This window comes from Argopecten irradians, chromosome 12 (genome assembly GCF_041381155.1).
Source record: "Argopecten irradians isolate NY chromosome 12, Ai_NY, whole genome shotgun sequence".
Taxonomy (NCBI): domain Eukaryota; kingdom Metazoa; phylum Mollusca; class Bivalvia; order Pectinida; family Pectinidae; genus Argopecten; species Argopecten irradians.
The window spans coordinates 28,820,141-28,835,670 of record NC_091145.1 but is presented as its reverse complement, the minus strand read 5'-3'; the positions used below and the strand labels follow the sequence as shown (position 1 = coordinate 28,835,670).

General features: G+C 34.7%; 1 protein-coding gene across 1 annotated transcript in view; it reads right to left on the bottom strand.

The window, feature by feature from the left end:
- Positions 1 to 369: 369 nt before the first annotated feature.
- Positions 370 to 15,530, bottom strand: part of LOC138305036 (protein Wnt-16-like) — a 42,920-nt gene continuing 27,759 nt past the window's right edge. Inside the window, exon 4 of the mRNA XM_069245446.1 lies at positions 370 to 3,468. Within this exon, the coding sequence (XP_069101547.1) occupies positions 3,004 to 3,468 (465 nt within the window). The 3' untranslated portion in view covers positions 370 to 3,003. The remainder of the gene's footprint in view (positions 3,469 to 15,530) is intronic.

Below are 15,530 nucleotides of genomic sequence, written 5' to 3'. Positions count from 1 at the left end.
TGTATTTAATCGTCCGGATAAACGCTTGCTCTTTCGGAGCCCATGGTTTCATCCACTTGATACATTATTCACCGTAGAAGCCATTACTTTTCTTTTTTATACCTGCTAGTAGATTACTATTTTGTCCGTTTTCATTCATTTATTAATCGAGAGTTCCATAGGTACTGTCAATGGCCAATTTTTTCGTCAATAGATAATTGATACCTTTACATTTAAATTTACGAACTAAATAAAGAGAAATATCAGGAATATAAAGGAATATTTGTAAAAATGGCTACGTCTGCAATATTATATAAATACTACCTGCATAAGAGGGTGACAGTGCCTAGTGTCACCCCGAGGATATCACTGTCACCCTGGATAAAGAGGGTGACAGTGATATTCCGAGGGGTGACACTAGGCACTGTCACCCTCTAATGCAGGTAGTATTTATTTTATTATACCAAAAGTCTAGAAACAAAACTAGTTTTCAAGTATTTGCAATATATTGAAACACTTTAACTGATTTTAGCAAAAGTCGAACAGTCACCGTCGGCAGTAGAATAGCATATCAGCTTCTAGGCCTACTCAGTAGCGCTAACTATTTTGTTTCCTATTGTTCTAATGTTACCTGCCGTGTGATAGTGTAAAATACCAAATATCTCTCGACCAATCAGAATGCAGGTTTCTCACTTGAGGTATAATAAAGACTAATATTTTATTATGCTTATTGCTCACATAAAAATAAATCTCAACTTTTATACCTACATGTATATGAATGTTTATTAAATAATTTTCGACAATGGAAACATTTTTTCCACATTGTTTAATTTCAAATTTCTTTTTTAATTTAACTTCATCTTTATCGTATTCAGTTACCTTCTAACGTTCTTTTAGAAAAATCTAAACAAATTATTAATTAAAAAATACTTTATTTTTCCTTTGCAAATCCTAAATTTTTAGCAGAAAAAAACAATATCCTTTAAGATGTTTTTAAGATGCAAACTTAGAGTAATATATATAGTAATTCATTGGATAACGTTAGCATAAACCCTATGATTAGCTATCTCTCAAATCTCGCCATCATTTTCTTTATAGCGCCATAGCCAATCTTGGTAATATCCTAAAGCCCATAGATAATACATGGGACTGTCTGGGACCTCGAAGTAGAGGGTTCGAGTGTCGTTGGCGTCCATGTGGATTGTTACAAGTGGAGCAACTCTATTTAGAACGGGACTTATGCAAATTTTATGCTTATTACAAACATTTTTTTTCTGAAAGGTACACTGCGAGAAGCATTACCCCTCCAATGCATTTTTGGAGGGCGCTTGGTGTTTACACACAAATATAAATAAATGATTTAAAAAGTAAAATTTTCACAAGTGGAAAAATGAAATTCAGCTAAGTTCGTTTTCTTGCCCGTCGGTTTTCCAATTGACTAGAACGTGAAACTGAGAGATTACCCCAAACACATAAACCATGGAAGGTTTATTAGGGCTAAACGCGTTTCAAAGGTAGTGTCTACACAACTGTTGCGAGCCGGAGAGAGATTTTTCGGCTTTATGTTGTAATAACTGGAGAAAGTATTAGTCCGCGTCTTTGATCACGACTTGCTATGTGTAATGTTGATACCAAATAAAACTGGTAGCGATACACATGTTAATTGATGTCTGCTTACCGAGCGTAGATTCTGAGTCAATTACACGCGTATAATATCTTTTATCTGAATGATAAAAACAGTAGTTTGAGATGAATATGGAGTGGGTCTTGTAAAGACAATCTTAGTTTGTTTTGATCAGACATGCATCGCCCGGACACAAACATACCCATCAAGGATAGACACGAAACAGTCCTTTCAATAAGACCCAGCTTGACACAGATACAGCGGCAAAATGGGATAATTGTAACTGAATAAGTGCTAAAACAAACGTCTGATTGTTTGCCGTTTCTCTGTCTGTGTTTTACAGCCCGACAGATAACAACATGCTTAAAATGAAATTAACGTTTGCATTATCGTTCAATAATTGCAATGTTCGACATAAAATTAATTAAACTAAATGCATTTAATCTTAATTAAAAATCGTCGTATAAAAACGTCTGTTGCACTTTTGATTTAAAAGGGGAAAAACCTTCAGTCAAAAAGCGAAGTTTTTTTTACCGTAACAAACCTAATAAAAATCCCTTAGATTTTTGCTTTTGATTAGATTTATGTTAACTGCTTTCGAATCAGCTTTGGTTAAATATTATTTTCCCATTTCGATCATATCTTATACCTTGAGGTTGTTTGAATAAAAGACAACGGATTTGTTATGTTACGTTTGACTGTGTGAAACTGAATTGTTTAGATAAAAAAATGTATACTTGTTTTGGTACTCTATATGCCTTTAACTATCGATCAAAAATGAACTCTTTTTGTTCTATAAATAATAATTCAGCCAGGGAATATATCTGTAGCCTAGCACATAATAACATTCTGTAACAGTGGCATGCACCCTTAATGACACTATCAGCTAATACGTGGATATTGACCATAACGTCTCTCTGTAATCTCCGTAATCTCCTGTCATTACCACATTGCGTGATGTCACGCTGACACGTGAACAATTCTTTTAGTATATCTCCATTGAAAATATGAGGTTTTTTTGTATTCCATTTCTATAACGGTAAAAGAGAAATACATATATAATGTTAAATCTAAACGAAGAACAAAATGAACGATTAGCATAATCCACACAATCATTGCCCTACTTGAGACGCTACAGGTTATGTTGCAAAGTAAAACAAAGAGTTACGTTATTTCACAATATACCAAATATCCATTGGTGGAATCAAGTTAGTACTGGTAAACTTGCCACTTCATGGATACATTGTCACTATTAATCTGACATATTCACAAAAATAAATCAAGTCATTGTGTCTTCTACCAACGACATCCAATCCTTTTGTTACATCTTAAAAGGACATGATAGATATTGGGCCCTGAATCACATTTTCACAAGTGTCCATCACTCTCACATGTCTCTATCATTTACATGTGTATTTATCAATGAGCGTTTCACATTTTTTACACTGTACATCACAACACCATATAAATTTACAGTGACAGCGCTCCACGTGTCTCAGCACTTGAGTATTATAACCCCGCCCACAACAAAGTAGGTCACAGCTTTCTGGGCCACTCACTGTCTTGTTGCACAAACGGCCCCTTGTACCTAGAATGCCCTTTTTAGGGTTGGGTCGGCAGTAATTTGGGGACCTATGGACGTATACTAAATTGTCCGCCTCTACTGGAACATCACGTTTAGTCTTGTCCCTTCGCCGGAGTCTGTTCCGTGCTCGTCTGGCAATTCGAACTGACCATTCATATTTCCTTTTCAGTTTTTCACCGATGTGTTGGAAGTCAGGAAGACTTTTCCAACATGTCTGCACTGCACATGATCCAGATACACCATGGCAACGGCATCGAAGTTTCATTGACCCCTGTATGACCTGAAATATATACAAAAAATATGATGTGAATACTTTGTGGAATCAAAAACAGTAGCACAAACATTTTGCACTGGTACTGGTAGAAATATGTAAGTGATAGGACATTTTACTTTAGATTCTTACAAGTTTTTATTTTTTGGAGTCATGGCGATAAAACAAAGTCTTCAAGGAATATATAAAATGAACAGGAAACGCTTTATCACCCCACTAAAACTATGTTTGAGAAGACTTCATCAAATAACGCCAGTTGACTACACAAAGAATTATACTTGTAAATTTATAGTACAACACACGTATTGTGATATTGAACAGCATAAGACATGTAGTACACAACAATAAAACACGTATTATGATATTAAACAGCATAAGAAATGTAGTACACAACAATAAAACACGTATTATGATATTAAACAGCATAAGACATGTAGTACACAACAATAAAACACGTATTATGATATTAAACAGCATAAGACATGTAGTACACAACAATAAAACACGTATTATGATATTAAACAGCATAAGACATGTAGTACACATTCTACGGCAAACTGTCGTTACTATATACACATTTTCTTGCAGACAATGAAGACAATGCAGAGTGAAGACAATGATCTAGTTTAACAGTTTCTATCGGTAATTTCATGAATGAAAATCAGGACAAGTTTGATCAACACATTTTAACCCTGTAACGATAAACATTTAAAGAGATAGCACTTCGACAAACATCGTCATGGAACAGCATTATAGTTAATTTAGAATGTTATAAAACTAGAAGCGGTATTATACTGATTTGAAGTGGGTAGGTTTAAATTAAGCGATGACAGATCTAATTTCAGACAATTAATCCCGATATCCTGTATGGCTCGAGATAATCTTATAACCATCAGCTGAAAAAGATTGCATGTTTATAGTTAAACAGAGAATCCTCGCATGGAACGCTACATTGGATATATTTCATTTTACGGCGGAAACCATAATATTACGACAGCACCAGATTGATTACAGATAAGTAAGTAAATTAAGACAGCACTAACGATATAAGCTCATGATTAAGGCCATCACCACCTAAACAGAACGATAGAATCTGCCTAATGTCGTTAGGCGAAGCAGCTTTAAATAAACCGCATTTAGCTATTTTATTTGATCTCGCAGCGCATTTTTTTCTTTGTGTAAAACATGTCGGAATTACACATAATTTTTATGACGTTTATCCCAAGGATGAAAAAATGATTTATTTAATGGTTACTAAAAATATCATTTCGGTATATTAAACTTCAGAGTAAGGAGTACAGCGCTTACATCGTTCAGACAGTACAATCACCTTGTCTATATGGAATGCAGCCGTCCATCTTCCAAATATGAACTAAATTCTCATGGCGAATGTAGTTCAATAAAACGTCGAATGCTTATTCTTCTTGACAGTTTCATTCTCAATATTGATAAATTTATACGAATGTATATTTTGTCTTCGTTTACACTATTTCGTTTTTTTGCGATCCGTTAAGTCAAAACTGGTTTCTGTCGGCCAAGTACATCTTAACAGTTCCTTAATTGACCCTTCGTCATTTCTTATTACAAGTTTCAACCAAAAGAAACAATTGAAGACTGATTGGCGAGGGTATTTCTATTTCTGTTCGTCTTAGATTTTTTTGTATAACACATGTCTATGTTTGTTTATTGTTTTACGTTATTATATCAACTTAAGATAGATCCCCTACAGTCAATAATTACATCCCCGGAATCCGAATACGTGACCGCATCCAACCACCTGCAGAATAAGGGTCTTTCTAATTTAATAGCTCCAAATTGATGTTCAAGATCACATGTTATTGTCACGTTTGTTGCACCCTATGATGATGAGATATTTATTTGTCTATAGTTATTCACTCTTGGAATTATGTCGACTAGAGGCATTATCATATAGCCATAGAAATGTACGAACCCGTCTAAACGGCTTCCACTCACGGTGCATGTACCAACTGGTACCTGATAATCTTGGATCTGTGCGTTGTTACAGTCCAGGTGCCTTGCCGGGGAAGCTCCTTAATTTAATGCGCAATCCTGCTCACATTTATTTAATTCATGGCAATACCGATTGCATTTTATAATCATCAGCATATACTGAATCGTGTTTTTCTGCACCTACAAATGATATGCTCCCTTGGATTCCGTAACAATAAGGTTCATTTCAGGGCTATAAAGCTGCCACATACTCATTACAAAGCAAGCACATCTTGTTTTTCATTTAGAAATATCTTCATGCAGTAAAGGAACGCCTCTCACAATGGGTGCCAGCCCCATGGAAAGGTCGTCGATTTGTTGGTAGAGGTTAAATAAACATACAAAACTACGTGCACTTTAGTCTCAATACTCTCATCGTTATTGCACATGAAGGACTTCGCCGAACCATTGCTGTGGAAAACCACAATGTTATAGTGTAATATTGAAAATGCTGATGTTTCTAGGTATATTATTTAAGTATATTAAAAATTAAATATAAATATTCAAACACATACATTAATTTAGTTTATTTTTATCCACTGGTGACAACGTAGCCCTGAACTTTTTTGATTGTTTTACAATTAAAATAGTACTCCATGCCTTGAAAATTGAAAAAAATTACTTGAACCAAAAAGCACATATTTCTTCTCGATCTCGGATTTTTAAACAAATTTTGTGCATGCGTGTCAAATGTTATTTCCATCATGAAGTCCGTCTGTCTCAGTGCGTCGCAAAGAAGATTCCAGAAACACAGAAAACGTGGCATTAAGCCAAATGGTTTTCATTATGTAATCATCGACTAAATATAAAGCACACTGATCAACATAACTATTATATCATACATGTAATAAAATGAAACGGTTTCCTTGACTCCTGTTACCTGGACAGACTTATTATATAGCCATACAGCCATTTGATGTTGTGATATCTGCTTGAATTGTTTTTTATAACCACCTCATTACCTACAACCATTGTTATCATGTTTATTTACATTTTCAATTTCATTGTTAAAATTGTGACGTCATAATGTGAACTATGACAGAGCGTCAGAATATAGAAAATAGCAAGCCAAAGAGATTGAATTCTGAAACATCTTAAATTGAGCATTTTATATGAAATTGTTATATGCGTCAAACTATTTTATGACAAAATCTCAAACTATCTTTATAAAATCTTACATTAAATCAGCACTTTTTAAAGGCCCACAACGCTAAATGAATCTTAGAGTTGAATGAAATACTTAATAGTTAATCCATAAGATATCATAATTCCGTCAATGATTTATTAAAATCACAGGACCTAAGCGGAAAAGACTCCAAGATATTTAGATAAGTGTTATAACAGGTGGAAACAATCAGATTTAGATTTGGACTAAACCTCCAATCAGGTTATAACGTAATTTCACGTGCCATTTTGTTTAGGTACATAGCATTAAACATGTTTCCCAGCATATAGTTAAAAACGAAATGTGCATGTTGCAGTTTGTGCCAGAAATTATAAAGTGGTTGACTATATCCATTATCTTTATCTTAATCCATGATATTGTAATTCTAGTGTTTAACACCTCAAACCTAACAGATCGGAATGATAAAAGATCTTTCGTGATGGTACCAATTATCGAAAAGATAAAAGATACGAAAAGCAATATTTAAATTTATTTACGTTCCGGAAAAAAATATTCGAATATGTTCTTTTATTAAGACAAGCTTAAACTACCAGATTAATCATGATTAAATCTCTGACGAAAATGTTCTTCTGCAGAAAAATGCATTAAAATGTAATTTTATATAATTTCTTGCATTACATGCATAGTATGGTTGATTGGATGGGTTAAAACTAACAACATAGGTTCCGGTCCGATTTATTTTTCAGTTATATCTACATAACGTGTCAAGTTAATCTCCTCAACAAATGATCCTCAGAAATAGGTGAGCACGCGCCGTACTTATAGATATGGCCTTTTGGGATGAAGAGGAGAAGACAATGTTTATACAGTTATCATGAAGCTGAATTAAATTCTGCAATGTAATTTTAAGTTTGCACTATATTGCTAAATGAATAATTCCCGTGCTTTTATATATTGTCTCTCCCATTATCTGTAGAATGTTTATGTGATATTCAGATATCAAATCGTGGGTGTACGAACAATAAATGTATCCCACAAGCATGTTGATGTGTAAAAAGCCCTATTCATAATTTGACAAAAAAGATGATTATTTCGCTTTATGTTTCAAAGCTTCTGAGCTCTTGCATCATATTCGCAGATCTTTTTAAAGCCCAGTCTCATGTTTATGGCTTTACGTTTGGAATGTATTATAAGTCGGAATGTTCATAAAACGATATTGCTATCAGATGTGCAGTTGTATAACAAAGCCGCCAGCTCTCTGTATCCTTGCATCCTTCATATCGCACCGTGTTCCCAACAGTTGTCAAGACCGGTCTTAAACGTTTAAGATGATTTAAAATGAAGATTACAATATGGGGACGAGGAATACAAGTATCAAGATATATCTTAATGTTTATGTTAATATCGGATTAATACATTAATGTTTATGAAACGTTCACAAATTAAAGACCTTTTGGATTCAATATTGTGTATTGCCATGCATTTAGTTCAATGAAAAAAGTAGCATAAAGATGGACTTTAATTAATTTCTGATCGATCATTAAAAATTAACAATAAAATATTTTATATATAGATAAACATGAAATGCATAAATCGTTTGATAAAGTTACGTTAAGCTTGTCTAATATGTAAAGGCGAAACCGCATTGACTGCCATTGATTTAATTTATGATTGAGATATTTGATCTCTAACTATTGCCATGGATTTTCCTAACATGATTTCGTATTTGATAAGCATAGATTGATAGAACATAAGGAACTCCAAACAGTCAGTCGAGCAGTCGAGCAGCGATTGATGAACGAATCTGACCGCTTATATTAACTGTATGCAGACTATATCCGCATCAAATGATGCATAGACACAGCGGTATCGAGATTAATATTCAATACCGAAGTTCTTTAAACAAAACATCGTATAGGAATTGATTTTATCACGAATACTGTTTTCGTTCATTTTTTCTTTGATGCTAAGGATGCTCTCAAAATTTTGTGTGACATTAAGTTTTTTTCAAATCTTTATTATCATTACAATTTTTTTTGCTGATTTAGGCATATATTACTGAGCCGGTAGGAACATAATCGCAACTAAAAGGCTAGAATTCATGCAAAAATCGCTACAAAACAAAGCAATTATAAGTCCACCTTCAACACATTCATAAACATTATTTACGATAAAAATGTACTTTTGAATAATGGTTTGAATGAACTCCTATTTTGATCGTGGCGATGCAAGTGTCCCCTCCTGCTGTTTAGCGGCCAATAAACCCTGATTTCTCTAGTGGTAGTCGTATTAAACCCTCCAAAAGGGACAGAGGCATTCATTTTCCCTAAAAGCGCCTTTTGTAGCGACATGGGTAAAGTATTTTTGTGCCTGCCGTTAATGTCGGTAAGGCGTAAATCCCTTTCAAAAGTTTAATTTGTAAAGATCGGCTTAACTTGCATGCTTTTTAATAAAGTTCATCTTTTTATTTATTTTATGTCTATCAAATTGCTGTTCGGACAGCAGAATACCAGACGCTGCATTTGGGAGGTCCGCATAAAAGTTTGCTTTATCATATAGCTCTTGGTTCTTGTTGCGTCTTTCTGCTAGAAATCAATCTACAAATCCCAATGAAAGCCAACTGACGGAATGAATTCTACATTGAGCGTCAATGATAGTGTCAGATATTAAATAAAATTTCACTTGGATTACACAATTTCCAATCACTCATGTGTATTGTTTAGTCAACTGGAATGTTTCTAGCCGTCATAATTGATAGAATTTATGTCGTGCATCAGGGCAGCAAATACCCGAACGTGTAATGAAGTTTTTCGTTTTATCTCTAAAACCATGTTGTCGTTTGCCGGATGTCTGAGTGGTATATCGCGGTGCATATCCTCTGGGCTAATTACATAGCATTTATGTCTTATCAAAATGATTGATCAAAATGTATTTTAATTACACCGTACATCATGGATGCCACGGAAATAAATATACCGTAGGTAATTTCAATCAAAACACCATCTTTTTATAAGTTTCACTAACATGGTGAAAAGTCCAATGTCATGATGAGTGACGTCATTATTTGAATACCATTACCGCATTCCTGTGCGTCAGTAACGTGACTAGAATGGCGAGAATCAATATGGCGACAATCGATCACAGACCGACAGGTATGGTCCACAACAATTCCGAAGGTCAAAACCAGCACTCCCCCGCCCCCCACTTTGCCACGATCCCGACAGAGACATCTTTAATGAACCCCCGGGGGACGTAAATCAGTCTTCCCAACCCCTACAAATCTATCTGAATCACATAACAGGTATATAAACCAGTGTCAGTATATTCAGTCATTAATATACATGAATATATTGAGTATATGATATCATCAGTATTTAAATATCAATGTTAATGCATATTCACTTTCAACGAGTTTAAGCTTTAGAATATTGATTTATGTTAATCATATATGTGTATGCCAGAATAGAATAACATACTGAAAATAAGCTAGCCTTTTCTTTGATGTAAGATATGTAATGAAAGAGACACTAAGTCGATGAGAAAAAATAATGGAAATCAAGAATTTTCTAGAGATAATGGGAGCATCCTGTACGAATCCATCCTCCCCTTACCCTCGACCTCCCCTCCCTATTACACTATTTTAGTTTCATGTCAAAATTTCTCTGCTTCAAAATTACGCAAAACCACTTCCAACGAGTTAATATGATAATTAGCTTAGAACTAAGGAAAATGTGTTTCCTTGATCTTTACCGCAACATTGAACCCTCTGGAAATAATTCATCGGGATAATTCAAAAGACTTGTTCTGATCTTTTATTTTGCTTTTACATAGAAATAATGCTATATACGTAGATACCGATGGCTGGAGAGTTATGGTCTCGAAAAGAGTAATTATGCTACTAAAATACCAAACAGAAACGATTTCCGCAGTCATCGTAAAATCGTGTGATAATATATAACCCACTGCATATCTTGTTTTTCTTCACATACTACAGGCTATTGATCCTGTCAAATAATACGACCTCAGTTTCAAAATCTTTGAACAGATAATCCACATGACCCGACACAATGACCCCGGTGAATGATATAAAAATACGTCAAAAGTGAATTAAAGAATGCCATTTTTCCATGGGAAATATTCCAGAAATGAGAATACAACCACAAAATATACCACGAAGTGGTTAAATAAACCAAATAGGTCATTAATGTCAACTGAAATCCTGTTGCGTGCTTTGTAGGGGTCTTATACACAATGGACAGCTCGCCAGATGGATCAATACCGCTATTGTTAATGAGGGACTCCACGTTAATTATAAACTCTTCAACCAAAATATCTTACGCAATACTCATCGGCGTTCATTTAAAACAATTCATTAGATCAAACGTTTGGTAAACAACTGGTTAAAAAACAAAGAAGCCAATATTAGCATAATCAAGTTACTAGTAACTGTACCAGGATAAGCCTTTGTAAATAGGAAATGCGACATTTCAAAAATAAAATATTATATATCGAAAACATAGAATGGGTACATAAAAGTATATCAGAATCCAACTATCAGATATCTTTATACATTATCTGTCTCTTATCCTAGTGGTTATATCAGTCATATTTAAAGTAAGAAGATACTCTTAATTCAATTTATTTCGTGGCGAATTAATTTCGCGTTCTCATTCAAACGAAGTTTTCATGACGATATTATTTCGCGATTGAGATTTCTTTAGTTCTACACGTGATACGGGGGGGGGGGGGGGGGGGGGGATCGAGATCCCAAAACAACTTGGGTGAAGTACAACTTACTCTCGATTACTGCCACCTTCCGGTGATTGTGACGTCAGGAACTCGCGTCAAATGATGACGTCACTATCACCGGATTATGGGACTGATCGATGGTAAATTGTACTTTATCCACGTCGTTGTGGGAACTCGAAACCGACGTATTTTTCGGGGATATTGATTTTCGCGATGTCTTATATCCCTTGAAATACGCGAAATTTACCAGAACACGGAAGTACGTTGGTTTACAGCATCTCCACATTCCATTAACGTAACAGTAAAATAGATTCAATATCCGATAAAAAACTTGTTGATCAAGATGCTTCACGCGATTGATATTTAATAATTTAGATCTAGTTTGCATGCTACGTAATCCAAATATTATTTTTGATAAACACATTTTATGCCTCTTGATGAATTTCTCGAATGTATCATTAGAGATACTTTAAAGACAATTTTCCCGCGTATTAAGGGAGTGGTAAGTTAAAATGAACTATGAATGAACATCGCAAAAATACTCCATGAACTTTCCATGTGATTGATATGTCACATACAAAAGAAATCCGAGATATTTAAATATTCTTTAAACGATAGATAAATGGAGTCCCATGGTTATCAATGAAAACAACTCATACTGATAAGAGATCTGGCTTGAAATAGTCGCTCGTATTGTGTCTTTATTTTCACGTACAGTGACAAGTTCAAATGATAAATACATCATAACTTCAAAGCTCCGAGATACCTAGAAACAAAATACGATTTCAACTTCACCCCACGAACTCTGGTAATTATGCATGATCAGTAGCGAACAAAATAAATTATCTGTTAGCTTAGAAACATAAACGCTAAATGAATTTGCTACAAAACACAAAATTGCCGCAATTGCTACGTATAAAATGTAAGCTCTTCATTACAAGCCCCGCACATCAGATTCATATCAATTTTTCTTATTATGAAATATGTCAGCATTTGAGAAAGCCTTTTGATGCACTTTCTCTGTTAAGTTGCATATGAATTACCGATATCAACATATAACGGTGTTGTAAGCAAAATCAAGAAGACGTGCGTAATATGGCAGGTCCTTTGATTTACGGCCAGTATTGTGTAATTGCTTCTTATAAAACCTCTTCGCTATCGGTTTACAAATTTGTCACAAAATATTTAAAAAATGACATATGACCTGTCAACGAATGGGCTAAGTGTGGTTATAGCTCCTTTTTGATAAGTGTTTCTCATTTAGATAATATTTGATTTCAAGATTTTTTTCTTCTAAGTTCAAAGTTGTAGAATTGACACTCGATCGTTTCTGATTGACACATAATTAGTACTAGTTATGATAATTCATAGGGTAAGACTTAAGATTAAGATCACAAAGATAACAATTCAAACGAATCTTAACTAAGACCAAAGTCGAAAACAATTTTAAAAGTTACTACAATGCAATTTGCTAATAAATAACACTAATCTCTTATAAGTATATGCTGATTTTCATACAGTTGATCCTCGCCTAAGAATAGCAAGAAATCTAAAATAGGAAAATGACTTATAGATATTCCAGGGTGAGATTACTCTTGAGTTGTAGACATTTAGCTTCCATTTAATGCGTCTTTTGACTTGATTGCTCATGATTGGTTTTTTTATGTTGAAATGTCATTTTATTTAGCTTTTATTGGGTGACTCGGAGTTTAGACACAATTTAATTTGTTTTATTGGATATTGGCCTTACATATTGCTATTACCAAATAATATGAGGAATATAAATAAGCAAGCATGGGCTAACAAGGGCATAAATTATAAACGCGAGCCAAACGAAAATATGGAGGCTATGCTAATGTTCGTCTACCCCAGTAATCATTTCCCTAGCATATACTTCAGAATCTTAATTCTACCTCTTATTTTAACATGTTGAGAGACACAGCAGGCCGTCTTACTGTAAACCACCTGGTTCTTCAGCAAACCAGATCCGAGAGACGTCACATTTCATCTAGTTCCATTAAACATATATTTTGCTTCCCTTCATTGTTCTCAGTACGTTGTTGTTAAAATAGGAAGGATTAATTACTGTAACAGCAATCTGGTGTTCTATGTGTACATGTATCTGACTGGAATGAGCACAGCCTTACACCACCAGCATGACAACACAGGAAGTTAGCCGGAACTACTTTTATACATACACTTTCTCGGCTATTTGAAAAAACACCTTTAATGAAATGGAATAATAAATGGAAAAGCTGTATCTGATTTAAAATAAATTACTCGTGATAGCGTAATCATCATAGTTTTCTTTTGGAAGTAGTTTCTCAGTATAATACAACTTGGGATGAAAATATACTTCTGACACAATTCGATATGCAGATTCATTGGCATTGGTAAAGCGGCATTACCTCGTGTGATAAAATTTCATTGTATTCTACAGAGGGACAATAAACACTCGTAAACGATTGACGAAACAATCAATGACTGCCAACACGACTTACAAAGTATGACGAAAGACTTTGATCAAAGCACATTCTACATGTAGGCATTAAGTACAATGTGCGAAGGCATAACTGTAGCAATTAATGTTCAGTACATCCATTATAAACGCCCCAAATTAATGGCTGGAATTTTGCATGTTTTACCAAACAGATGCCAAAATACATAATTAGGTGTGCATTTCTACTTTACAAACTCCTGGGATTCATTTAACGAGTCGGAAACTTATAACTTTATATTAATCACATAATTTTTGGACGGCAGGGTGCACTCGACTCGCCGACTCTACAATCATTCCCGGAGCGCAGCGTCGTTACAATGGTCTACAGAGCGAGACGTAGTGCTTATAGAAAACCCAATTAATTGATTTAGAGCTGTGAAATTGAGACAGGTGGTTTTAATGGTTTAATAATTTCCGAATCATCGAGTTGTCGAAAGTGGTATAGACCATTTAAGTTGGGTGGTGTAACGGTGAAACGTCGTAAACATCTCGTCATTTCATCGTATTTAACTAGTAATCATGGCCACTTCGGTCACTGTTCGACATTCTGACTACCTTTAAATAATGCGCACCTGTATATTACATTATATATGTAATTTTCTCAGATCGTCGACATTGCCAAACTAACATGTTGGAGATTATGATGTAGCATACGAACCGATTGGTGTACATCTGCCTTGTGTACATAGCGTGCAAAAAATAAAATAATACCCTTTCATAGGTAGGGTTGGATTCAGCGGAATCAGTTTAGTGACAGAAAGTTAAACAATATGATTCAGTTGACAGAAATTCATAAATCTTATTCCTTTGTAGGACTGACACTCGGACTTAAACAGCTTTCTTCCGCTGGCTAAACTGCCGTCTCGGTAAAGAATAGGACAGAAACGCAATGACAATTCGAAGCCATTCGACCGTTCTAGTATTTCATGGTTAAAATAGTAAATGAAAGCGTCGTCCCGGCTTTGAATCCACAAACGGATCTTGGTTAAGAAACGACTTTGCGCCATTTCTAAGGTGATCGTCTGCGCGATAAATATCTTCCATTAATACATTTCATTATTAAACATAAATTCATCACACATAGTGGATAATATAGAAGGTAGAGAGAAAATCGTCCATATTCCATCATATCCATACTAGCGATGTGTAAGAAACACATATTTCCCGTTAAATGATGCATGACTTTTATAGAGAAAATAAAAATGATGTACATACACTTACGATCTAATTATTCATGGATTGCTTGCACTTTATTAAAACGTTTTTGACAATTTCCTCCCTAAAGTGATGCGTAGCGTTAACGTTATGACAAGTGACCGGAACAACCTTTCAACGCACCATACAGAGAAACTGACAATCATCACACAGCTATCGAAAGGAAATAGTTCCATAATTTTCTTGTCACTTTTTCGTCGTAATAGTGGCATTATATTAATTTAGGATCGTATATGTCTTGGCAGTAAACAACAATCGCCTTTCTTCAGACACACGTGTGTATACATAACGTCTAAATGGGGGAATTATTATCTGTAATATAGTAGATATATCAGCGTTAATGGTGTGAAGCACAGAACAGCGCGAGTCTACTATTAATGGGTGGCATTATAGTGAGTCGCTGATGTAAGGTCAAAAAGGTAATGGTCCTATATGAAAAAAACATGATAGTAGCATGTTTTAACGTAGAGT